We start from the raw sequence: 27424 nt of genomic DNA on the forward strand, positions 1-27424 counted from the left end.
ATCAGTTGTATTGGCAAAGCTAGAAATACCCAAACCATTTGCTTGGAACACCATATTAACCATACATGTTCTGTGGGATTCCCATTCTCTCTCCCCAGGGATGGGGTTAGTGGTTTCAGCTTAGTATTTTTTCCATTTGCTGAGTTGACAAGTATTTGTGCCCTGTTTTCCCTGCCCTTGCCCCACCATAGTCTTCTAATCTCTTATTTGAAATTGCACTGCTTGCTTTTAGGTGTCAAACCAGAGTGAGTCCAGCACTAGAGTGGTGCTCACACAGTAGGAGCTTTGTCACAGCAACGCCTTGCTAGTTCATCTACAACTCTAACAGCAACAGATCCAGGCTGCTTAAGATTCTGTTAGATGAGACAGCAGCCGCCCACATTGTGTCACTGGATGATGGGTCTGTTATTAATCCTTGAGTAATCGCCTTTGATGAGAACCGAATATGTCAGCACCAGATATTATATATTCAGTAATAACTAGCTTTACCGCAAACGAAGACTAGAATTATTTCTAAGACTCTCCTTTTTCAAGTCCTCTTTAGCTACCTCTTAAAATCCTCTTAGCCTCAAATTTAACTTGCAGTCATGAAGCTCTTCATGGGAGACTTCCAGAGAAGTGCTGCTGTGTTCAAAGTTTGCCCCAAACTTTTGATCTATACTTTGAGTGACAGTTTAAGGGTGCAATTAGTCACATATGCATGTAGGGAGGTATCACTGTGCGCCCACATGATGATATCCTGGCTTCAAAACGTAACACACACATTTTGAGGGGGGTTATGTGCCATGGTGAAACAGAGCTCTAAAATTGTTGTGTGCAGGCAACACATATTAGTGACCCAAATATCTGTGCTTAAATCATAAGTACGTTGAAATATATTCAGTTTTTGGTATTCTTTAGTATGCCTGTGTGTGTGTGTGTGTGTGTGTGTGTGTGTGTGTGTGTGTGTGTGTGTGTGTGTGTGTGTGTGTGTGTGTGTGAGAGAGAGAGAGAGATGAACAGTTTTTCTGGGTGTGAAAAGTAATCTGTCCCATCCACAATTGCCTGAGACATCCAGTCTCCCTACAGCACCCAGATTTGAAGCACAGCAGGGTGATGACTCCTCTAGGGCGAAGGAGTTTTGCAGGAATGCTGTACCTGGGAGGCTTTGAACTAACCTGATGGTTCTGAAGCTTGGTGGGAATGGAGTAAAGAGTTTCCATAACAGCATATTTTCCAGAGCATTGTCTCTTTTCAGAATGGCCTGCTAGCTTACTCGCCTTTTTGACCACTGCTCTACATTGAGCTGATGTTATGATTGAGCTGTTCACAGTGATGTCTAGATACGTTTCCTGAGGGGTTCTGACTAATTTAGAATCCATCAGTGTGCATGACTGGTTTAAATTATTCCTTCCAGGACTCCTCACCTTGGATTAGTCTGTGAATTCAATCGGCCTTTATAACGTTCAGTTACTTGCTTTTGTTAGATCTTCCTAGAATTCCTCACAATCCTTTGTTGCCTTGACTTGGTAATTGGCAAATGTAACCACTTTGCTTTACATCCCACCTTCCTGACTACCACCAGCCCTGTACCAGACAGTCCCAGCCATGCAGGGCACTATTGTTAGCCTATCATAGAAGTTTAACTTGCCAAAGGCCAGACCTTCATTGTCTGAAAGTCTGTAGATCTGTTACAGTGGGTACCTCAGTCTGCTTGCAGCTTGTCAGTCACTGGCAGAAGGGGGATGCCCTGCCTCTGAAGTTCCTCTGGCTCCCCCACTCTTCCCTGCTGCAGGGAAAGCTCAATCTTTAGTCCATGTTTCTGACTGACCATTCAGCCCATAACGAGTTGTCCAATTGCCAGCTGCATCTCAGGGCTGTGTTTGTCTTTTGGGATTTGTCCCTGAGTTCTGCTTCCCCTGCTGAGGTGTTTGCAGCAGCTGGTTCCCACTCGGGTGAGAAAAGCCAGAGGCTGAAAGATGAGGGGGGAACGAGAGACAGACCCTTGGAGAGTCCCAAGGCGGGTGACCAGCTCTGGAGGAAGAATGCATTCCCCTCCCTTAGCCCAGGCCCTGGCAGGTCACCTCTGCCGTCTCCCCCTAGGCAGGAAAGGAGACACACAGTACTGGAAAAGAACTGGCTGTGGGGCAAGCACCCCCATCTCAGGTTGGGGGGGGAGGTTGGGCCAGAGGGGCAGCATGCCAGATGGAAAATTACACTGAGCCCCTATGGCTCGCACCAACAGATGGCAGAGCTCAGCTGCCTCCTCCCTCTCTGCCTCCCATTGGGCCATGGGTAGAGAGCACCGGCCACCTCATGGGCACGCTAGAGGAGAGTAAGGGCCAGCTCCCCCTCCAGCTGCCATCTCTGTAACAGGGCTCTCTGCTGATAGCCCAGGCACCCCATGGAAAAACAGAGCCCTCATGCAGTAGAGAGGAGCAGAGCTTCTGGGAAGTCCATTCTTGAACCCCACCTTCCTTGAGAGAGACACAAAGGGGCCCATGTTGGGGAGGGAGAAGAATAAACCCAGCCTCTTTGAGAACAGGGTGATCACTGAGAGCTCAGCGACCTGAGCCCAATTCATCCCCTCACTTTTTCCAAAGCAGGTTCATTGGGACAAACTCCCAAGGAGGAAGTAAAATCAGTATTTGCGTCTCCTTCTAACCTTCATGGAGTGCAGTATGGTGGATCAGTGCAGAAAGACCTGGCAATAGGGAAAAGATCTTGGAGTCATCGTGGATAGTTCTCTGAAGATGTCCACGCAGTGTGCAGAGACGGTCAAAAAAGCAAACAGGATGTTAGGAATCATTAAAAAGGGGATAGAGAATAAGACTGAGAATATATTATTGACCTTATATAAATCCATGGTATGCCCATATCTCGAATACTGTGTACAGATGTGATCTCCTCACCTCAAAAAAGATATACTGGCACTAGAAAAGGTTCAGAAAAGGGCAACTAAAATGATTAGGGGTTTGGAGAGGATCCCATAGGAGGAAAGATTAAAGAGGCTAGGTCTCTTCAGCTTGGAAAAGAGGAGACTAAGGGGGGATATGATAGAGGTCTATAAAGTCATGAATGATGTGGAGAAAGTGGATAAGGAAAAGTTATTTACTTATTCCCATAATACAAGAACTAGGGGTCACCAAATGAAATTAATGGGCAGCAGGTTTAAAACAAATAAAAGGAAGTTCTTCTTCGCACAGCGCACAGTCAGCCCGTGGAACTCCTTACCTGAGGAGGTTGTGAAGGCTGGGACTATAACAGGGTTTAAAAGAGAACTGGATAAATTCATTAATGGCTGTTAGCCAGGATGGATAAGGAATGGTGTCTCTAGCTTCTGTTTGTCAGAGGATGGAGATGGATGGCAGGAGAGAGATCACTTGATCATTGCCTGTTAGGTTCCCTCCCTCTGGGGCGCCTGGCATTGGCCACTGTTGGTAGACAGGATACTGGGCTGGATGGACCCTTTGGTCTGACCCAGTACGGCCATTCTTATGTTCTTATGATAGACATGCTGATTCATGTGTGTGTGTTTCACACGAGCATGTGTGTACATACATAAAGAGAATTCTTCTGCCTTTGGAGAGGGGAGCCAGCAGTCCAAATCAGAGTTAGGGGGTTATATAATAATAGATAAACTATATTCGGTTAGAAATAACAAAATAGAGGACAAACACTTTCTGTTTAGAATCCTGAGTACTGTGAAGCTATGCTGAGAATGTCTCCAGTCACCTTGGACAAACGATAGCTGTGCATCCCTTCTGGTGTTCCCTTAGAAGTTGTAATAGACGGAGGGGGATTTCCTGCCACACCTAGAAGACTGGAAAGTATTGGGCTGTTGCTGTGGGTTGCCACACCCTAACATCTGGGCTGTTCCCAACAGCTATTGCAAGTCACCAGCACTTCTTTTCCCCCCAGCACCTGGCTCTGGGGTAAAGAAGGGGGCAGCAGCCTAGTTACAGAAGAACAAGCCCTTGGCCCATCCTTTACCTCTTTCTAGCCCCTGGCCTCCATTTCACAAAGGCAGACACTTTCTTGATGTGCACCTGTCCAAATCCAACCTGGAGCCTCTCCTGCAGGTAAATGTCCAACATGGGCAATTTTTTTACCTGCAAGTGGCCTCCTAACAGGCCACCAAGTCCATGCAGGTGTCGTCTTAGCCCCCTGCATTGGGCATAGATGTGGTTCTGGCCCTGAAAATCAGACGCTCGGGCAGATCAGTTCCTAGCTTTCTTACGGATACAGTGGGGAGCTCCTATGGTAAGCTGAGGCTATTCTGAGTCATGAGAAAAGTGAACAGGCAATCCTGCCTCCTGCCAGGTGCTACAGAAAGGAAGACAGATTGTGTGGCAAGTGGAAGCCGTCCCTGAACTACAACAGGAGAAAATACCTCTTTGAATGGTAGCTCACACAAGTACAGGTTGCTGTGGCAAGGTCAGCAGCTGCTCTCAGTTACTTCAGAGCTCTGACTCCAAACCAGCCTTGTCTGCAGGTAGACACAGATCAGCGCCAGGCTCTCTTATTTTGGGAGTAAATTGCTCCCTGCAGCTTTGGTTAAATTGAGGTCCCTGGAGAGTAGCCAGAGGCAGTGATCCGTAATACTGTGCAGGAATCGCAGGAACAGCTTTGTCCCATTCCTGTTCTCAAGGAACCCCTGGAAATTCCAGGGCATGAATGAAACCGTGCAGCATCTATTTCTGATCAGCTGGGTTTGAAGTAGGGAGCTTTCTCAGATGAGACCGGTATTCAGGCAGCAATTCAGATATTTCGGAAGGGGGCAGGGGGGAGAAGGCAAATTCTGATCCAGGACCCCCTTTTGGTCCCCATTTGTCCCCACCCCTCTTGTAGGGACTTTGGGTCTCCCTCAGCAAGGGAGTCTCCCCTCTTGTCAGCCCAGTGCATGGGCTGGTGCCACCAAGAGGCGAATTGTCAATGGACCCCCCTGTGCTCTGCTGTACAGGAAGAGAGATCCTGGGTGTCCAGTTACAGCACTGTTGGCCCAGCCACCCCGCTATCTGGAGCCCAAGTTGAGTTGCGACCCCATGTGCCAGGTCACGACATCATTCACTGAAATCTGGTCTTGCTGCCCAGCTGTGGAGGAGGTGGGCTCGCCTGGTCAAATGGTGTTGTAATGACACAGCTGGAGCGATGCTCTGGCAACAGCTGTACGGAGTTAGTACAGGAACGCTGCTTAAAAGTGTTTGGGCATGGCTCCCTGGCTCTGCAGCCTATGGAACTAGGAGCAGGTGCAAAAATCTTGGTATCCGCGTCATCTTCTCCCCTCTCCCCAGTTGGTGCCACTGCTTTGTACTTGTAATTCAGACAAGTAGTCTTCACTCCTGTCGAAGCATTTGATCCCAAGGTAAATTGGAGAAATAATATCCCTAATCATCAAAGTATGCTCCTTAAGAGCACTGCCGATCATAGCGCAGAGAAGTTGCGTCTTTTACACTGAGATCTGCTAGGTGGCCACATAGCCATCAATGCCCAAATTCACCCCGACTTTACATATTGGCCATCCAGTCTTTAGCCAGTGTCATATTTTTTTTTTTGGCAGAAGCATTCTCCACACCTTGGTGCCCAGGAGAAGATGGAGGACGTGTACCATACCTCATTTTGGATGTGCATATTTAAAGGAAGATAGTGAGGACATGCTCCTGTGAAAATCCCATTGTAGCAGATCTGTGAATCTTAGCACAATGGAGAATAGGGGGTATCTGTGCTTACCTGAAAATGTCCTTTCACTGAACAGTGAAGTGCAAAGGTATGGCCCAGCCTGGAGACGAGATTGTCATTCAGAACTTAGATGGAAATTAACACACAAAGATTTGGGTTTGTGTCGTTAGGGGTTATTTCCCATGCTCTGCAGTAGGGGAAATTGTACGTTTTCCACTTGTACTTAGCACAATATGTAATTTAAGAAAGTGCAATTGAATTATCCTGGCTTTGGAAGTTGTTTCAATTGGTGGAAACTTAAGGGGGTGGGTCATTCTCCTGTTGCCAGTGACTGATGGGTCTGGTTCTGCCCCAAAGCTGCAAGCTGGTTGGCATAGGTATTGTAACGAATCTGTGAGCCTTTGGTAAGCAGCTCCACTTCCCTTATTAGATCAGCCAGGCCATCTTCTGAACCTTTGCATAATGAGAACTGACCATTTATTTCAGCTTCTTGCTTCCTATCTTTTATCCTGCTTCTAATCTGAGACGGGATTTGATCTGTCACCTTGTGTTTACCAGCTTTTCTGACAGCTTCTTGTGAGCCTTCTGAAAGCCCAAGTTGTCCGCCTTGTTTCTTGTATCTACTGTAAAGAGTTGACAAAGAATGCGAGCGGTTTGGAGAGGCAGTTTGCCTATGTAAAAGCCAGACTGGCTTATCTCTTTGTTCTTGTCTGGGAACTTTACTGTCCCCAATGATTTTCTCTCTCAGCTTTACAAATAATGTTCACTAGTCCAGGGAACAACACGCAGCCCGCCAGGATAAGCCCCCCGGTGGGCCCGGCCAGTTTGTTTACCTGCCGCGTCTGCAGGTTTGGTTGATCGCGGCTCCTCCTGGCTGCGGTTTGCTGCTCCAGGCCAATGGGGGCTGCAGGAAGCAGCAGCCAGCACATCCCTCGGCCCGCGCCACTTCCCGCAGGGGCTTAGCTTGGTGGACCGTGGGCCAAAGGTTGCTGATCCCAGCACTAGTCTGTAACTTCTGGGATCACACTTGCTTCTCTTGTCTAACTGTTCTGAGTGAAAAATTTATATTTTCATGGGACTGACCAGAGGCCTATTTGCAGTATCTTCCAGTGTCAGTGCTAGCTAGAGAGAGGAGCTAAATGAGCTTCTGAAAAATCAGTTTTTCAGGTGTTTGCAGTAGAGAAGTTCCTGTAGGATGGATTCAGTGGGAGGCTTGTGAACTTTGCTTTGCAGAAAACCTTGTTGCGGCCATTCCAGCTTAGCAGGTTTGGGGTTTGTTACAGCTGTCTGTCAGCATTTCAGAAGCTCTGGTGGGGTAGGAGTTTGGCTAGGCTGCTGGGGGCCGGAGCTTCTGGATTTTGGAGAATAATTCTTTGTAGTTTACCAGTTTTGGTAAACAGTGCCAGTAATAAATTTCCCTTTTTAAAAGGAACCTTTGGAATATACTTGGAGTAGTGGACTGCTTTGGTCAGGGTGGCATCCTGGAAATTTCCATTGTGAGATGTTCTTGCTGTGTCCAAACTGATGACAATAGGTTTGTAAATTTAAAATAGGCTTTTTTGAGCTACAATTTGCAAACCAGACGTGCCTGGGCACTCCTGGCGGCATGGGCATGCCATCAAGTTTAACAGGTTTCTAATCTACTTTCTTACTAGTTTGACAATGAAACTTCGCTGTGTGAAGCGATTAAAAAAAATAAAATAAAGGCACATCTGGTACCTCATAAACTGTGAAACCCGTTTTATTTAGTATCTCTTTTCCCCAGGTTTCATTTTATGTTTTCTCTTCCCTCATTCGGTGCTGATGACACTTGCATGAATGATGTGGGTGTCTTGGGTTATTAATCACGTGAGGTGCCACATACCCCTAGGACACCAATGGACAGCTGTGTGAATAATTACAGCAACCAACTATTGACGTCCAATGAGAAATAAGCTAAGAAACTGATGCACTATTTTCATGCAAGTTAGTTTAATGCAAGTGCATTAATACAGAATGAGAAATGATGCAAATTAAGGCAAAACTCTTCCTAGATGCCGTTTTATTAATTCAAAACTTAATAGCAAATACCATTCAGTTCAGATGTGAGGGAGAGTACATCTTAAGTGTACTTCCAGAACCCTCTTGGCCCTGTCATTGGGATGGGTCAGCCTGTTCCTTGTTAACTGTGAGGAGTGTACGAGTATGCGAATGTTCTGATATCTGGTGTCCAGTACCTTTTAGGTACGTCTCTTTTTGCAGCATCAGCCCTTTCCTTGCCAGCTTCTGTGAGCAGGGCCTGCCTCTGGCTCACAGCTTCACTTTGCTTTATGTTAGCAGAGTCTTGACCATTCCTTAAGTTCAGGCCTAAGGCCTCATACCGAGCCTCTGATGAGGGTTTATATTTCAGGGCCTCCCCTTACTACAGAGGAGACACTATTAGCTCAAGCAGTTCACCTGTCCATCAGTTGACAGGGCCTTGGATGATTTAATAGGTTTACCGCTAGGCTAGAGAATGTACTGCATCTGCATAGGACAGTATGTCTAGTAACCTTGTAGAAAAGATGGTATTCATGGAAGTGGCTTCCAAAACTACAGAGAGAGACTGTTTACATAAATCCCTTTCTGTCCACTGCATCTAGAGTCTGTCTCCCTCAAAGATGATTTTAGAGAGAGGTTTGTTTTGTGGTTCGCAGGAAACGGTTTTCAATAAGGTTATAGCAGTTTAAAAGTAACCTTCAGGGACTTTACATCTATGACTAGATACGTAGCAAAGAAAAGTAAAGTCTTCCTTTCCTTAGCAGTGAAGATTGTGGATGTTGGTGAAAAAAAGACTGATGAAAGGCACAGCAGGAATTTCCTGGCTTGTCTGTTAGCTTTCTGTACACTAAACTGGATTCAGGTAATTTTAACGGATTTTGGTCTGGTAATGTATATAAGAAAGGGCTACAGTTTTTCCTTTCATAACATTACAGAAAATAATTCTGTTCTGCAAATGTATTCTTCCTGTAGCTTATTTGTGTGTTAGAATGATCAGGAAAACAGAACATTCCAGAGACTCTTAATTCTCTTCTAATCTGGTCATTGGGTTTCTCCAGTTGCTTAGATGCAGCGCTAAGGTACTCGGCTACATGGCAATGAGCACTGTATAAAAAGCTAGCTAGATACAGACCTTTATGAAATCTTGCAAGTTCTTCTCCAGTAAAATCTGTGGAATTCGTTTCTTGCTAATGCATTATCTAGTTGGTTCGCTGCAGCCTCAGGAGGAGCTTATTCAGCTTAGGGAAAAGGCCCTTTCTTTCTCTTGGTTGAGTGCCGTCTCTTCAACTGAAAAGAAAGGAAGTGAATGTCTGAATGGGTTTGAAGTGAGATGCTCTGAAATTTCCAATCCGATCAATAAGGATGTTTGCCTGCGTTGAGTGTAGCATGGTGCTTGTTGCTAATTCTTAAAGCAGCATGTTGGTCGGAAAAGGTGATTTTCAAAGGATGAAAAAACGGGGCATGTGCTTTCTCTCCACACACATCCTCTTTATAAGAACGTAAGAATGGCCAGACTGGGTCCATCTAGCCCAGTATCCTGTCTTCCGACACTAGCCAGTGCCAGGTGCCCCAGAGGAAATGAACAGAACAGGGAATCACCAAGTGATCCATTCCTTGTTGCCCATTCTCTGCTTCTGGCAAACAGAGTTTAGGGACACCATCCCTGCCCATCCTGGCTAATAGCCATTGATGGACCTGTCCTCCATGAACTTATCTAGGTCATTTTTGAACTCTGTTATAGTCTTGGCCTTTGCAACATCCTTTGGCAAGGAGTTCCCCAGGTTGACTGTGCGGTGTGTGAAGAAATACTTCCTTTGCTTTGTTTTAAACCTGCTGCCAATTAATTTCATTTGGTGACCCCTAGTTCTTGTGTTATGAGAAGGAGTAAATAACGCTTCCTGATTTACTTTCTCCACATCAGTCATGATTTTATAGACCTCTGTTATGGTCCCTCTTAGTTATCTCTTTTCCAAGCTGAAAAGTTCCAGTCTTATTAATCTCTCCTGATATGGAAATCATTCAAACCTCTAATAATTTTTGTTGCCCTTTTCTGAATCTTTTCCTATTCCAATATATCTTTTTTGAGGCAACCACATCTGCATGCAGTGTTCAAGATGTGGGTGTACCATGGATTTATATAGAGGCAATATGATATTTTCTGTCCTATTATTTGTCCCTTTCTTAATGATTCCCAACATTCTGTTTGTTTTTTTGATGTCCGCTGCATATGGAGTGGATGATTTCAGAGAACTATCCACAATGACTCCAAGATCTTTCTTGAGTGGTAACATCCAATTTAGACCCCATCATTTTATATGTATAGTTGGGATTATGTTGTCCAAGATGCATTACTTTGCATTTATCAACGTTGAATTTCATCTGACATTTTGCTGCCCGGTTTATGATGTGGAAAGCAGGGCTAGAAGACTTTTGTGTGATTTTTATGAGACTCTTCTTTTTTTTTCCCATTAAAAGCTCGGGTCTCTTCTACCCTGGAAGAGTCTATGGTGGTCAGAGAGCTATTAAAACATAGATAGTGACTGGGATTGGCTGTTTAATCTGATGGTTTAAAACTCTTGTTTTTTGTTAATATCTACTTTACTCCAGTGCTTAATGAATGCTTTGGAGAAAGGAGTATCTGTTCAGGATTAAACACTCCCACCTTTTCAGTTAAGTGTTTGGGAGCTCACAATAAATATCTGAGATACTCACAGATTCCTCCAGCAAACCCAGACTTGACATTCATGATCTTGCTAAAGTAAAAGGTAGTAAAAACACTTGTTTTAACATCGACTGTTTAGGTCATCTTTATACATAATACAATAGTTTTAGAGAAAGAGAATTAAAAAACCTTTGCAGGTCACCTTTTAAACTACCTTGAGTACTGTAACTTCCTGCTCTCTTGCCTCCATGACTCTCATGTTGTCCCACTTGAATGCATCCAGAACAATGCAGGCGTAATATACCTGGCTCTCATTGCAGCCACATCTGGCCTTGCTTCATATTCCTTCACTGGCTTTCTAGAATTCCATTCATTCATCTTGGTTTTAGCTTCCGTTCTCTACCCTTTCCAGCAGGGATCGTCCTCCTGCCTGTATAGCTAACAGAAATGGTTTGTAACAGGCTGACCTACACAGTCGATGTCTATGCTCCTATTGAGGGTTGGGACACCCTTTGTTTACGGATTTTTGTGTACCAGGGAAGGGAGTTCCAGCTGAGGTCACTGAAAGCTCATTTGTAAAATGAAAAATTAAGATGTCTGTACACTAATGTGAGGAGCCTAGGTAACAAAATGGAGGAACTACAGCTACTGGTGCAGGAAGTGAAACTGAATCTTATAGGGATAACAGAAACATGGTGGAATAGTACTCATGACTGGAGTACAGGTATTGAAGGCTATGTGCTGTTTAGGAAAGACAGAAATAAAGGCAAAGGTGGTGGGGTAGCACTGTACATCAATGAGGAGGTTAACTGTAAAGAAATAAGAAGTGATGGAATGGATAAGACAGAGTCTGTCTGGGCAAAAATCACACTGGGAAAGAAAGCTACCAGAGCCTCCCCTGAGATAGTGCCTGGGGTGTGCTACAGACCGCTGGGATCTGATTTGGATATGATAGAGTCCTCTTTAATGTTTTTAATGACGTAAACACTAATGGGAATTGTGTGATCATGGAAGACTTTAACTTCCCAGATATAGACTGGAGGACAAGTGCTAGTAAGAATAATAAAGCTCAGATTTTTCTGGATATGATAGCTGATGGATTTCTTCACCAAGTAGTTGAAGAACCAACAAGAGGGGATGCCATTTTAGATTTGGTTTTGGTGAGTAGTGAGGACCTCATAGAAGAAATGGTTGTAGGGGACAACCTTGGTTCGAGTGATCATGAGCTAATTCAGTTCAAACTAGATGGAAGGATAAACAAAAATAGATCTGGGACTAGGGTTTTTGACTTCAAAAGGGCTAACTTTAAAGAATTAAGGAAATTAGTTAGGGAAGTGGATTGGACTGAAGAACTTGTGGATCTAAATGCGGAGGAGGCTTGGAATTACTTCAAGTCAAAGTTGCAGAAACTATCAGAAGCCTGCATCCCAAGAAAGGGGGAAAAAACCATAGGCAGGAGTTGTAGACCAAGCTGGATGAGCAAGCATCTCAGAGAGGTGATAAAGAAAAAGCAGAAAGCCTACAAGGAGTGGAAGAAGGGTGGGATTAGCAAGGAAAGCTACCTTAGTGAGGTCAGACCATGTAGGGATAAAGTGAGAGAGGCTAAAAGCCATGTAGAGTTGGACCTTGCAAAGGGAATTAAAACCAATAGTAAAAGGTTCTATAGCCATATAAGTAAGAAGAAAACAAAGAAGAAGTGGGACCGCTAAACACTTGAGGATGGAATGGAGATTAAGGATAACCTAGGCATGACCCAATATCTAAAAAAGTACTTTGCCTCAGTCTTTAATGAGGCTAAGGAGGAGCTTAGGGATAATGGAAGGATGACAAACAGGAATGAGGATATGGAGGTGGGCAGGGCCGGTGCAAGGATATTTTGTGCCCTAGGCGAAACTTCCATCTTGCGCTCCCCCCCAAATCACATTATACACAATACACGGTCACGAAATTGTGCCCCAGACCTTTTTTTTTTAATCTGCCATGAGGCTGCATCAACTGTAAATGGAAAAAAAATGAAATTTTATTCCTATCAGTCCTTTTTCTTGTTCACTATTAAAAGTAAAGGATAGAGAATGCATGTCACTTACTATAATTAACTATTTGAATTTCATCAACTGTTTGACGTAAATATTGATTAAGAGATCAAGATGACTTTCAAGCTTAAGCCTGAGTATTCAAGCCTTGTTAGGTTTATGTTGCAACCATTACACTAAACAAAAGCACAGATGTAGGCAGATCTTATCCTACTGGTGTAACAGCAACTGCTCTGGATAGGATCAAAAAGTTGTTCCATATTAGGGGTTGTCAAGTTTCTCAGAGGCATTGTGGTCCAGGTTTGTTTTAAAGAAATAGACCCCTATCCTGCAATCACTTATGCAGGAGTTATCTGTTAAGATGTTTTGCCTTGTTCTACTTTACCTCACTTGAGATAGGTGCAATTCAAGCATCTGAGAAAATAATAGGAGAGCAACCTTCCAAGTTAGTAAGGAAAACATCTGGCTAGTACAACCTAGGATCCCACTATTGTGCTGCTCTGCTAGAAAGAATGATAAAAGATGAAAGTTCACAGAAGGTACAACTCCAAGGTGCTCCGAGCTGTCCGGCTAATCCTTGAATGTTACATTGTAAGAATTCACATGCAAATCCCATTTGCTTGATTGCGAAAGAGGAGGCCATCAATGGGAGAGACCTGGGAGCTCTAGAGATATTAATAGTTCATGTCTGTTCCAGTATTTAGTATCAAATCAGGGCTTTACCTGTCAGCAAACAACCACCACACCTACTTATTTCTCAGCATCGTGCATGTTGTGGCTAGATGGTGATCCTGAGTCACTTGTTACCTTACACGTGAGAAACTTACATTTTAAAGAATTATTTCAAATGGGACAATAAAACAGGAGTAACAAACTTTCTGCTTTTCTGAGGTAATAGCCCCAGAAGTTCTTTATTATTTAACAGAGAGCCTGAGCTGAATGCTGGAACAGGAGGCCATAGGATGTTGAAGGGCTTCTGTGAAGGAAGAGGAAGAAGTGGCTCTTGGAGCCTCTGGGACTGATCTAAAACCCATTGAAATCAGTGGGAATTTTTCCACTGACTTCAAGGTCTGGGGATTGGTCCTGCTTTGAGCGGGGGGTTGGACTAGATACCTCCTGAGGTCCCTTCCAACCCTGAGATTCTATGATTCTATGAAGGTGGATCAAGGCCTCTGATAACAAGAGTAACTTTTGTAAACTTCTCATTTCTGGGCAATGAAAATACTTACTGAAATAAGGACATGATTGCTGGGGATGGAAGAGATGTGGAGATATCAGAGGATGAGAGGCTTACAGTCACCTGGGTTGGGGATCTGGGCTAAGGGTGGTTGGTGGTAAAGTAAGATAGGAAATATGTGTAAACGAGCTCTTAAGCTAAGAAGTGGTGGGGGCTTAGTAGGTTTTAACACGTGCAATAGTTTAAAACAACACACAAGGGTGTATGGATTGTTTGTAAGGGGTCTGTTTAGTAATGAAACAGAAAATCACCTCAAGTTTAGAAAATGCGGGAACAGTTTAGATACAAACAGGAAAGGGAATATAAAAAACTGTACAGATTTTGCAGAACATGATGTGAAACTAACAAGTAACTATGTCACCTGATCAAGTATCAGAGGGGGAGCCGTGTTAGTCTGGATCTGTAAAAGCAGCAAAGAATCCTGTGGCACCTTATAGACTAACAGACGTTTTGGAGCATGAGCTTTCGTGGGTGAATACCCACTTCCTCAGATGCATGTAGTGGAAATTTCCAGGGGCAGGTATATATATGCTAGCAAGCAAGCTAGAGATAACGAGGTCAATTCAATCAGGGAGGATGAGGCCCTGTTCTAGCAGTTGAGGTGTGAAAACCAAGAGAGGAGAAACTGGATCTGTAGTTGGCAAGCCATTCACAGTCTTTGTTCAATCCTGAGCTGATGGTGTCAAATTTGCAGATGAACTGAAGCTCAGCAGTTTCTCTTTGAAGTCTGGTCCTGAAGTTTTTTTGCTGCAGGATGGCCACCTTAAGGTCTGCAATAGTGTGGCCAGGGAGGTTGAAGTGTTCTCCTACAGGTTTTTGTATATTGCCATTCCTCATGTCTGATTTGTGTCCATTTATCCTTTTCCGTAGAGACTGTCCAGTTCTGTCCAATGTCACCTGATTTTTGTATCCTCCTCTTCCCATTTCCTTATTTTGCTCCCATTGTTTGTCACTATCACTTGGTGTCATTTTTAATTTAGATCACAGGCTCTTTGGGCTAGTGAGTCTCTTTTATTTGTCTGCAGAGATCCTAGAACATTTTTGGACACAGAATACATAAGTAATAATATTCATAACAATAATTGCCAAGTGATATACAAACTTAAATGGGATAGAGCTAAGGGGATCCCCCGGGTCAGCGCGGCAGCCGGCAGCCCAGGGGATCCCCTGGCCCGGGGAAACCCTGGGCTGCCGGCTGCCACGGCGGCGCGCTGACCCAGGGACCCCCTAGGCTCCGGGCTGCCGCAATGGCGCCCTGACCTGGGGGACACCCTGGGCTGCCGGCTGCCATGGCGGCGCCCTGACCCGGAGGACCCCCTGGGCTCCGGGCTGCCGCAACGGCGCACTGATCCGGGGGACATCTTGGGCTGCCGGCTGCTGCGGCGGTGCACGCTGACCCAGGGTCAGTGCGCCTCCGCGGCAGCCGGCAGCCCGGGGTTTCCCTGGGCCAGGGGACCCCCTGGGCTGCCGGCTGCCGCGGCGGCGCCCTGACCCGGGGGACCCCCTGGGCTGCCGGCTCAGACTCCCTCTCTGTCCCAGCAGCAGCCGGCTGGTCAACCATTTAAAAAAAATTTGGGGGCGCTTTTTGGCACCCCCAAATCTCGGCGCCCTAGGCAACCGCCTAGTTCGCCTAAATGGTTGCACCGCCCCTGGAGATGGATATTATCACATCGGAGGTAGAAGCCAAATTTGAACAGCTTAATGGGACTAAATCGGGGGCCCAGATAATCTTCACCCAAGAATATTAAAGGAACTGGCACATGAAATTGCAAGCTCATTAGCAAGAATTTTTAATGAATCAGTGAACTCGGGGTTGTACCGTACGACAGGAGAATTGCTAACATAGTTTCTATCTTTAAGAAAGAGAAAAAGAGTGATCCGAGTAACTATAGGCCTGTTAGTTTGACATCTGTAGTATGTAAGATCTTGGAAAAAATTTTGAAGGAGAAAGTAGTTAAGGACATTGAGGTCAATGGTAATTGGGACAAGTTACAACATGGTTTTACTAAAGGTTAGATCGTGCCAAACCAACCTGATCTCCTTCTTTGAGAAGGTGACAGATTACTTAGACAAAATAAATGCAGTAGATTTAATTTACCTCGATTTCAGTAAGGCATTTGACATGGTTCCACATGGGGAATTATTAGATAAATTGGAAAAAATGGAGATCAAGATGAAAATTGAAAGGTGGATAAGGAACTGGTTAAAGGGGAGACTACAACGGGTCGTACTGAAGGGTGAACTGTCAGGCTGGAAGGAGGTTACTAGTGGAGTTCCTCAAGGTTCAGTTTTGGGACCAATCTTATTTAACCTTTTTATTACTGACCTTGGCACAAAAAGTGGGAACGTGCTAATAAAGTTTGTGGATGACACAAAGCTGGGAGGTATTGCTAACACAGAGAAGGACCGGGATATCATACAGGAAGATCTGGATGACCTTGTAAACTGGAGTAATAGTAATAGGATGAAATTTAATAGTGAAAAGTGCAAGGTCATGCATTTAGGGATTCATAACAAGAATTTTGGTTATAAATTGGGGACACATCAGTTGGAAGCAACAGAGGAGGAGAAGGACCTTGGAGTATTGGTTGATCACAGGATGACTATGAGCTGCCAATGTGATATGGCCGTTAAAAAATCTAATGCAGTTTTAGGATGCATCAGGCGAGATATTTCCAGCAAAGATAAGGAGGTGTTAGTACCGTTATATAAGGCACTGATGAGACCTCATCTGGAATACTGTGTGCAGTTCCAGTCTCCCATGTTTAAGGAGGAATTCAAACTGGAACAAGTTCAGAGACGGGCTACTAGGATGAGCCGAGGAATGGAAAACCTGCCTTATGAAAGGAGACTCAAAGAGCTTGGCTTGTTTAGCCTAACCAAGAGAAGTTTGAGGGGGGATATGCTTGCTCTTTATAAATATATCAGAGGGATTAATATTAGGGAGGGAGAGGAATTATTTAAACTTAGTAGCACTGTAGACACAAGAACAAATGGGTATAAACTGGACACTAGGAAGTTTAGACTTGAAATTAGATGAAGGTTTCTAACCGTTAGAGGAGTGAAGTTCTGGAACAGCCTTCCAAGGGGAGTAGTGGGGGCAAAAGACGTATCTGGCTTTAAGACTAAGCTTGATAAGTTTATGGAAGGGATGGTATGATGGGATAGCTTAATTTTGGCAATTGATCTTTGATTATCAGCAGGTAAGTATGGCCAGTGGTCTGTGATGGGATGTTAGATGGGATGGGATCTGAGTTACTGCAGAGAATTCTTTCCTGAGTGCTGGCTGGTGACTCTTGCTCACATGCTCAGGGTTTAGCTGATAACCATATTTGGAGTTGGGAAGGAATTTTCCTCTGGGGCAGATTGGCAAAGGCCCTGGAGGTTTTTCGCCTTCCTCTGCAGCGTGGGGTCTTCAAACCACAATTTGAAGACTTCAATAACTCAGACATAGGTTAGGGGTTTGTTATAGAAGTGGATGGGTAGGATTCTGTGGCCTGCTTTGTGCAGGAGGTCAGACTAGATGATCATATTGGTCCCTTCTGACTCTGAAGTCTATGAAAGTTCAACTTGTAAGAGAACTTATGTCTCTCATGAGGCGGTCACATGAGCTGTGAGGTCTCCAATCTGGAGAAATTAAGGTCATTTCAGGCCATCAATTCTATTTAACAGATTTTAGCCAAGAACACTCTTGAAAGCTCTGGCCCTGACAGCTTGGCCCGGGGTGAGCAAACTTTTTGGCCTTAGGGCCACATCGGGGAATAGAAATTGTATGGTGGGCCATGAATGCTCACAAAATTGGGGTGGAGATGAAGGAGGGGGTGAGGGCTCTGGGATGGGGCTGGGGATGAGGAGTTTGGAGTGTAGGAGGGTGCTCTGGGCTGGGAATTGAGGGATTTGGAGAGCGGGAGGGGAATCAGGGATGGGGCAGGGGGTTGGGGCACTGGGAGAGGCTCAGGAATGCAGACTCAGAGTGGCGCTTACCTCAAGTGGCTCCCAGAAACAGTGGCATTTCCCTTCTCCGGTTCCTACGCATGGCGTGGCCCCCGACCCTCGAAGCGGGACCATGCGGCTGCTTCCGGGAGCCTCGTGGTGCGGCCCCCGACCCGGCTGGAGCCCCAGAGCGGGGCAAACCCCGCTTGCGGGCTGGCTTAAAATGGCTCGCGGGCTGGATCTGGCTTGCAGGCCATAGTTTGCCCACCCCTGGCCTGGCCCATTGGCAAGATGAATGACTATGAATTGCGTTTAGGAATCTATCTGTTTCATCAGATCAGGGCCTGGTATAATGTTTACAAATCAGGCATGGTGGTTAATACTGTCTGTACAGCTTCGTGATCTGGAAGAAAACTCCGGTTGTTAGGCCAAGCTGGAGCCTAACCTGGGGTTTGCTGTTTCTGTAACAGAATGTCACATTGCTAGAATAACGAATGGAAGTATAAATATTGTGGTGTTTGCATAAGGAGCCCCCAAAACTCAGGCTAGCCGTTGGTTGAGCTGCAAGTATATTTCTTTACAGTAGAAGATGGATGCAACTTCCTGTGAACTTATCTGGTTAAATAATATTTGCTTCTTCAGTCAAATAGAATAATACCTTGCAGGTTACCAGAGCTACTGGAATACGGATGAGGCTGAGGCATTTTCTGTTTATGATCGGTTCCCTTTCTTCCCACGTCAGTTTCTTTCTTTTTTACGAACATTTTTCTTCAGAACTCCTGTATGCTAAGGATTACTTGAAGTGGTGCGTAAGCATTTATATTATGGAGTCTTTCTGATAGCAGTTAACTGTGTAAAGCTTTAAACTCCTTTTTGCCCTGGACACAGTATGAGTGCCTGTAGAGGCCAGTGAAATGTGACAGCAACATTATGGTCTGGGCATGTAGTATTAATAGAGATGGAACTGTTTTCAGTGGGTGATGTCTCGCCTAACAGTAGAGTGGAGGGGGCCCATAGCTGCTGGAGGCATGTGCTTCACAGTTACATTAACACGTGTAAGATTCTGAGTGTGTAAAACACTTCATTTATGGAATTGCTTACACTCATGGCCTTATTCTCTGCACCAGAAGTGAATCTTGGAATGCATTTCGTTGTACCTAGGCAGAAGATACAGGTTTGAGATGATGACAACTTAAAAATGCAGTTGTGCACATTAGACTTTAGCAAGCATGGATGGGTGATTAGGAGGATATACTGAGTGTCTTGAAAACATAATGAGAGTTTAATGTCTGTATTTTCTGATTAACTGCGTAGTGCCTGCTTTGGAGCTCTAGTAAAGCTGTGAATGGGTGCTCCTGGCCTAGAGGTTGTCTCCTAAATCCATGCAGATAGGCTGCTAGTTCTCAAATATCAGACATGGACCAGCCATGTCTCTTTGAGGAGAGGTAGGAAAGCCTGATGCTGTGGAAGAGGAGGGTTCACAAACCCAACAACCTTGATTATAGGGGCCTCTAATGCTAGAGGCGAGGGATGCTGCAGGGAGATAAAGTCGTCTCTTCTGAGACAGTGATCCCGTGCTTCCCACACTGGAAGATGATCTGTGACCGTCTGTCACAGTGTCAGATGTATATGATGACTTGCTAAAGGGCTGCTGCTTCATATTGGTCTTTCCCAAAGCCACTGAATGGGTCTTCCCAAAATATATACTGTATATGTGCTTAGGGTGTGTATTAAAAACAAATTGGAGCAGTAATTAATATTTCAGGGGCTTTGCTGGTGTGCATGATTTTAATGCTTGTGGCAGCTCCAAGGTGAGAGGGCATCTATTATGTTTGCTTCTGAAAATAACGAATTGTAGCAATGACTCTCATGATGACTGGCCTACTTTGGTCAAAACCTTTTCCTCCACCTCATCTAACTCCAGGCAAAATCCTAAAATGGAAGACGCACGCTGTCCTCATGTAGGTCACATCAAACTTGGTGGTTGTTTTCAGCTGAACTAAGAATGAGATTTCAGTCTCCTAAATAGTAAGAGAAATACAGTTGATAGTAACTTCAGATGTTCACTTGCTGACATTCTTATTCTCCTGCTGTTCCTCTAGGTGTCAAGTACCGGAACCAGGATGAGTGTGGAAGCTAGTGGCAAGCCCTTGAAAGTGGGCTCCAGAGTGGAAGTCATCGGAAAGGGATACCGTGGTACAGTGGCATATGTTGGAGCCACGTTGTTCGCCACGGGAAAGTGGGTTGGAGTCATCTTGGATGAAGCGAAGGGCAAGAACGATGGAACTGTGCAGGGCAGGAAGTATTTCACCTGTGAAGAGAACCATGGCATCTTTGTGCGACAGTCACAGGTATATTTTTCCTCTGGGCAGCGTGGTCTGGTTTGTGCCTGCCAGGCTGCTGCTACTGAGTCGTCAACCTAATGAGAGGGATTTTAAATTAGGTTCAAAGGGGATAGATCACAAAAGCCCACAGGTCAGTATAGACTAGATAAGTGACCTGAACAGAGGGTTAGATGTTGTGAGGAACATGGAAGAATGCAATAGGGTCAAAGGAGAAATCAGAGGAAATCCATGGGGGAATTTGCTCAACATCCTAGATGTCTGTTTAAGGAATATGGAGAGTAAACAGGAAGAACTAGAAGTATTAGTCCACAAACTAATGTATGACTTGCCCCACCCAGTCTGTGATGGCAGTTAAGTCTTATGACTGAAATACTGGTATAGAGGGGTACAGCTTGTTCAGGTAGGGTAAAAAGGGAGCAGGTGTTGTACATCAAGAATATATACACTTGTTCTGAGATCCAGAAGGACGTGGCAGGCAGACCAGTTGAGAGTCTGTGGGTAAAGATAAAAGGGGTAAAAACTAGGGGTGATGTTATGGTAGGGGTCTACTATCGACCACCAAGGCAGGAAAAGAAGATAAATGAGGCATTCCTAGAACAAATAACAGAAATATGCAAAAGACAAGACCTGATAGGAATGAGGGATTTTAACTACCCGTCATCTGTTGGAAAAGTAATATGGCAAAACACAACATATCCGATAAGAAGTTCTTGAAATGCGTCTGGGACAACTTTTTGTTCCAGGCAGTGGAGGATGTAACCAAGGGGACAGCCATTTTAGAATTGATTCTAACCTACAGGGACTACTTGATAGCATATCTCCCACTGGAAAGCAGTTTTGGGTGAAAGTGATTCTAAAATGATAGATTTCATGTTTCATTGGAATGGAAGAAGTGAAAGCAGCAGAATAAGGACAGTGGACTTCAACAAAGCAGATTTTAACAAACTCCGAGAACTGGTAGCTAAGGTCCTGTGGGAAAAAAGTCTAAGGGAAAAAGGAGTTCAGGAAACCTGGCAGTTTCTCAAGAAGATGTTATTAAAGACACAACTACAATCTATTCTCCTGTGAAGGAAAGACAGAAAGAATAGTAAGAGGCCAATATGGCTCCATCAGGAGCTCTTTAATGACCTGACCCAATCAAAAAAGAATACTACTAAAAATGGAAACATGGGCTGATGGTTGATAGCAAGAAAAGCACAAGCTTGTAACACACAAAATGAGATACACCTAGCAAGGGACAAAAAATGCAGTAGGAAGAGGATCTTTAAATACAGTAGAAGTGAGAGACAGACAAAGGAAAGTGTATGTCCTCTACTTAACAGGGAAAATGAACCAATAACTGATGACATCAAGAAAGCGGAAGGGTTTAATGCCTATTTTGTTTCAGTCTTCACCGGAAAGGTTAATGGTGACCAGAGACTCAGCACAAATAATATTCACAACCGTGGAGAAGAAACGCAAACCAAAAAAAGAAAAGATGATGCTAAAGAATATTTAGATAAGTTAGATGATTTCAAGTTGGGGAGGCCTGATGAAATTCATCCTTGAGTACTAGTTGAAGCAATCTCAGAACCACTAGCAATTCTCTTTGGGAACTCTTGGAGGACAGGTAGGGCCTCAGAAAACTGGAGAAGGGCAGACATAGTACCTGCCTTTTTAAAAGGAGGAACAAAGAACCTGAAGAATTATAGACAAGTCACCGTAACTTTGATACCTGGAAAGATACTGGAACAAAGATTCAACAATCTGTTTGTAAGTACCTAGAGGATAATAGGGAGATAAGGAATAGCCAACATGGATTTGCCAAGAACAAATCCTGCCAAACCAACCTAATTTCCTTCTTTGACAGTGTTACTGGCCTAGTAGATTGGGGTGAGCGAAGCAATAGATGGTGATGTATCTTGATTTTAGTGAGGCTTCTGACACATTCTCATAAGCAAACTGGTCTAAGGTGGATGTCACATTCTGGGGTGTGATACAGACCAGTGAGAGATTATCACTTGCCCTGTAACTGCCTTTAAAGTGCTTTGCTGCTATAGCTCCCTTGTACGCTGGCAGGGAGCAGCCAAACAAGCGTCCACTGTGCACTGAGTATCTGTGTGATAAACCACCCTGGGTCAGCAGCTCCGACTGGAGCAGCCTGCTTGTTACATCAGAGCCGCATTCTGGCCTCAACCAGCTTTGGTTACATCTGGAAGATGCCCCAACGCCCCCTGTCATTTCCCCCAAACCGTGTGCTCTGCAATGTCCAGCCCTTTCCTGGCCCATTCCAAGCCATAAGGTTCATGTGCTCCTCTGAAGAGACAGTGCCCCGCTTTTCGCTTCAGCTGGAGTCAGGCTAGCACCTCAGTTCAGAGCAGCACTGGGTTGTTTAGATTACAATAAAACAAGTTTATTAAAAAAAGAAGAGAGAATTGTGAGCGAGTGCAAGTGTAAAGGAGAGTGAGAAATGACTACGAGCAAATAAAAGAGAGAAACTCTTTCTAGAGACTAAGACTTAACAATTCTACAGTCTTGGTTCAAGGTCAGATTTTCACCACACTATCTTCCAGCAAGATGGCTGACCACCCCCTTGGCCAGGATGCCCCCTGAAGTCCAAAGTACTCCATTCCATTGTTGTCTTGGATGAAAGATAATTTGAGTGGGGTCTCTGCCCCTTGTATGGTCCAGTGAACCTTTGAAATAGATTTTTCTGATGGTTACCCCCCAAAGTAAAGTTCATTCAAGCTGTGAGAAAGATGACATGGAGTCTTGTGGTGAAGGAAGTTTCATGCTGGTTTCTTCCACTGCTGATGTTTGCCAAAATGCAGATTGATCTGTTCCGCCAATCTCCTCGCACTGCTGTGATGCTGAGTAGTTATCTTCTTCCCTTGTTAGCTTGATGGTTCTGTTTACCTTCTATGTAAATGAATTCCCATTGTTTCTTAATGTACTTTGGAAGTACCTTCAAGGTGGCGGAGCCATATTCCTTTGGTTAGGGAGGGGTAACTTCAGCCCTGCGCGGCAGACACACTTTAAGGACATAATTCCCAACATATTTGTAATTTTGCATTTGTCCTCCATACATATACCCCACAATAATGTTAATGATCAGTATGTTGTTAGCTTTCTATTGATATCCTACATGACACCTTTTAGATGCAGGTTATGGTATTCATGAGGTGGGGTTAGGCATCCAGAACTCTCTGCAGTGAGCCCTTTGCCCTCTTGCATTGGGAGGCTGCTAAGGTCACAGAAAGACCATACTCAGAGTAGTTATCAATGGTTCACTGTCAAACGGGGAGGTCTCATCTAGTGGGGTCCCGCAGGGATCAGGCCTGTGTCTGGTACTATTCAATGTTTTCATTAATGATTTGGATAATAGAGTGGAGAGTATGCTTATAAGATTTGCAGATGAGACCAAACTGTGAGGTGTTGTGAGCTCTTTGTAGGAGAGGATTAGAGTTCAAAACAACCTTGTCAAAATGGAATATTGGTCTGAAATCAACAAGATGAAATTCAGTAAAAATAAGTGCAAAATACTGCCCTTAGGAAGAAAAAATCAAATGCACAGCTACAAAATGGGGAATAACATCTAGGTGATAATACTCTTGGGAGGGGTCTCGGGGTTGTAGTGGATCACAAACTGAATGAGTTGTCAGTATCCTGTGGTTGTGAAAAGGTTAAGATCAGTCTGGAATGTATTAAGAGCAGTATTGTATGTAAGACGAGGAGGTAATTATCCTGCTCTGTTCAGCACTGGTGAGGCCTCAACTGGAATACTGTGTCCAGTATTGGACGCCACACTTAAGGAAAGATGTGGACAAATTGGAGAGAGTCCAGAGGAAAGCAACAAAAATAAGAAAAGTTTAGAAAACCTGACCTATAAGGAAAGGTTAAAAAATCTAAGCATGTTGGGTCTTGAGAAAAGAAGACTAAAGGGGACCTGCTAACAGTCTTCAAATATGTTAAGGGCTGTTATAAAGAGGATGATGATCAGCTGTTCTCTATGTCCATTGGAGGCAGAACCAGAAGTAACGGGCTTAATCTGCAGCAAGGGAGATTTAAGTTAAATTTAGAAAAAAGTTCTAACTCTAAGGGTAGTTCTAGAGCAGGCTTTCAAAGGACTTTGTGGAATCCTGGTCATTGGAGACAAACACCTGTCGGGGTGGTCCAAGTTTACTTGGTCCTAGCTCAGGACAGTGGGCTGGATTTGATGGTTTCTCAAGGCCCCTTCCACCCTACATGTCTGTGGTTCTATGTATGCAGCTCCCTAATCAAAAAGGGGTCTTGGTTAAAGGTGACAAATTGAGACATTCCACACCCACTCCTGGGAGTGAATTTCCTTCACTCCAGGGAGAGTGGCAGTGCCACGGCTCCTGTCCCTCAATCACTTAAGGAGTGAAGGCCGGGCAGCTCAAAATTCTGAGTCTTCTTCAGAAAGGGGGGCCTAGTTAGCTATACCATTCAATGCATTTTTACTCTATCAGCAATCTTTCATCTGCGGATTACTGTAGGAGTGTCTCAACAGGTTAAGGTTATGGGATCATGAAATGATGCTGAACTGCACCAAGAGTTCCATGTTCTTCATGAGGCAGAGAATGGCGTTACAACCACCAAATCCACAGTGTGGGGAGCTGCATTTCTCGCACTCCCAGGATTGTAGATATGTATACACTGCAATAAAGGATTGTGGTTCCGAGTCTCCGAGCCCAGGTCAATTGGCTCAGGCTGCAGGGGCTGAAGATAACAGTGTAGACGTTTGACCTGGAGCCTGGGCTCTGAAACTCGACAAGGGGGTGGGTCTCGTAGCCCGGGATGTAGCTAGAGGCCAAATGTCTACACTGCTATTTTTAGTTCTGCCCGAGCCCCGTGAGCCTGAGTCAATTGACCTGGGCTCTGAAACTTGGTGCCACAGGTTTTTCTTTGCAGTGTGGGCATACCCTAAGTGCCTGTAGCAAGGAAAACTTGAGAGTGGAGGCTGGGCAGGTACCTTCAAGTGAAGCAGGAAATTACATCATTTTAAACTGAATGAGGAATTAACTCTGTGACGGGTTCTCCTGGGGTGCTGCCTGGAACTGGGGTGCCACTGAGCCCACCTGACCCAGCAACCTGGGCTCCCTTTACACGGTACTGCTGTGACAGGCCTGCAAGCCCCCTCCAGCACACATACAGGTAGGGACGCACCCAGCTTCGCACAGATGCTGAGATCAGCTCTGCATGGGAAGGCTCAGCTAAGGCACCTCCCAGTTGCTAAGGCACCCCCCCACTGGAGCGTAAACCCAAAATGATACCGTCTTGCGCTGCGCAGAGAACGGTACAGCGTAAACGCGTGAAATTCGCCCCCTCCTTCAATGTGGAGGAAGATATGCAACAGCTTTCTGCCCCCGGTTATGATTTCCACACACTGGTTTTAGACAAGAAGTTTATTAACTACGAAACATAGACTTTACGTGATTATAAGGGATGGCAAACGGACCAAAGCAGATTACCTAGCAAATAAACAAAAATGCAATCTAAGCTTAATATACTGAAGAGATTGGATATGAGTAGCAAATTCTCGCCCTAAATGTTGTTTTAGGCAGTTTGCAGAGATTCTTGAGAGGAAGCTGCACTTGCTTGCAGCTTAAAACTCCAGGTATTCCTTTCACAGGCTAGAAATCCCTCTAATCTGAATTCAGCCCTTCTTCCCTAGCCCAGTCTTTGTTCCTCAGGTGTTTCCAGCAGTTTCTTTGGCCGGGACTATTGAAGAACCTAGATGATGTCACTCCCCTTCGTTAAATAGCTTTTGTATATGGCGGGCACCCTTTGTCTTCAACTTTACTTCCCACGCCTTTCAGGGGAAAAACCCTGGTATCCAAGATGGAGTCCAGTACCAGGTGACTTGGTCACATGTCCCTGTAGGGACACAGCAACCATGACTTGGAGGCTGTTTGCTGCATCCTCAGGAAGGCTCCCCAGTGGCAGATTAGCATCTTCTAAGTCCTATTGTTTTCCCTAATGGCCCTTCCTAGCCATCCATCTAAACTGATTACATTCTGTCTAGTGGGTGTTCCCCATATGTAAATGCATTTGTAACAGATGCATAGACAATATTCCTAACTTCAGATACCGAAATGATACAGGCATACAAATAGGATAATCATATTCAGTGAATGATAACCTTTTCAATGACATAGCACATGACCTCTCTTGCAGAAAATACATGATAGTTATGCCATAATCATATCACAATAATATCTCTGTGAAGAATGTGGGGCGTAATATCACTCTAAACATGTATGGATTGTAATTTGGATTTAACTTTTAATATTAAATTAGTATTAGTGTTATCATAGTGCCTGGGAGCCCGAGTCGTGGACCGAGACCCTGTTGTACTAGGCAATGTGCAAACACCGTTTTAATCCATTCACCTTTAATGGTCCCTTTGTGCAGTTTTTCAGTGGAATGGCCAGCCCACTGCATCCAAGCAGCGCAAAATCTCTTTAGTCCCACCGTGACAGAATGATTGGGTTAGAGATGGCTAACCAATCCAGCAGTTGTCTGACTCCTTGCCTCCAAGTGTCCTCCAGGAAAAAATTAACAGTTGTTATTCCTCACTTTCAATTTGTGGCCCTGTGGTAGCTAAGGGGGTGTGCTGAGTGGCAGCTCATTTCTGTCCTCCATCCCCAGCTGTGTGAGTCTCAGCAGATGCCCCTGATTGGGCTGACCCACGTCCAAAATGTGATGGTATGTTGTTGGTGGAATACATGGGAAGCCAAGCCGCAAGTAAATGGTCTGGAAGTAGGAGCCATCAGGTGGGTTCTGAAGTCCTTTCTTACGCTGATTAAAAGAGTTGTTGGTCCAGTACCGACAGACAACATCACAGCAATGTTCAGTATCATCAAGCAAGGAGATGGCCACTCTCAGCCATTTTGCTGGCCCTCTGGACTGGTACCTGGTCTGTCAGGTGTGTCCCTTAGCTCACTCAGCTGGGAAAGCTAATGCTCAAATACATTTGTTAGTCTCTAAGGTGCCACAAGTACTCTTGTTCTTTCGGCTGGGAAAGAAAATGTGCTGGCTTACAAGAAAAGTTTCAGGGTACAGGACCAGGATGAGTGATTGCTTAAGCAGATGTTAGTAGAGGTATTCAAGAAATGTAACAGTCCATTGGTAGATCCTTTCACACCAACCAGCCATGCAAAGTGTGTTGAATCCAGAGCAGAAATGGATGCTTACTCAATACCAGTGCAACGAAGGAAAAAGAGCTTGGTGTCATTGTGGATAGTTCTCTGAAGATGTCCACGCAGTGTGCAGGGATGGTCAAAAAAGCAAACAGGATGTTAGAAATCATTAAAAAGGGGATAGAGAATAAGAAGGAGAATATATTATTGCCCTTGTATAAATCCATGGTCCACCCACATCTTGAATGCTGTGTAAAGATGTGGTCTCATCTCAAAAAAGTTATACTGGCACTAGAAAAGGTTCAGAGAAGGGGGGAGGGATAGCTCAATGGCTTCAGTATTGGCCTGCTAAACCCAGGGTTGTGTGTTCAATTCTTGAGGGGGGTGTCACTTAG

General features: G+C 44.7%; 1 protein-coding gene across 13 annotated transcripts in view; it reads left to right on the forward strand.

Moving 5' to 3' along the window:
* DCTN1 (dynactin subunit 1) overlaps positions 1-27424 on the forward strand; it is a 134637-nt gene that overhangs the window by 23059 nt on the left and 84154 nt on the right. For 12 of the 13 annotated variants that reach the window (XM_030563940.1, XM_030563941.1, XM_030563942.1 and 9 more), the window contains exon 2: positions 19645-19893. In XM_030563940.1, coding sequence (XP_030419800.1) covers positions 19666-19893 — 228 coding nt within the window. In that variant the 5' untranslated portion in view covers positions 19645-19665. Of the gene's footprint in view, positions 1-19644; positions 19894-27424 lie in introns of those variants that run through there. The other variant, XM_030563946.1, reaches the window with a different exon arrangement.

Source organism: Gopherus evgoodei, chromosome 5 (genome assembly GCF_007399415.2).
Source record: "Gopherus evgoodei ecotype Sinaloan lineage chromosome 5, rGopEvg1_v1.p, whole genome shotgun sequence".
Classification (NCBI taxonomy): Eukaryota; Metazoa; Chordata; order Testudines; family Testudinidae; genus Gopherus; species Gopherus evgoodei.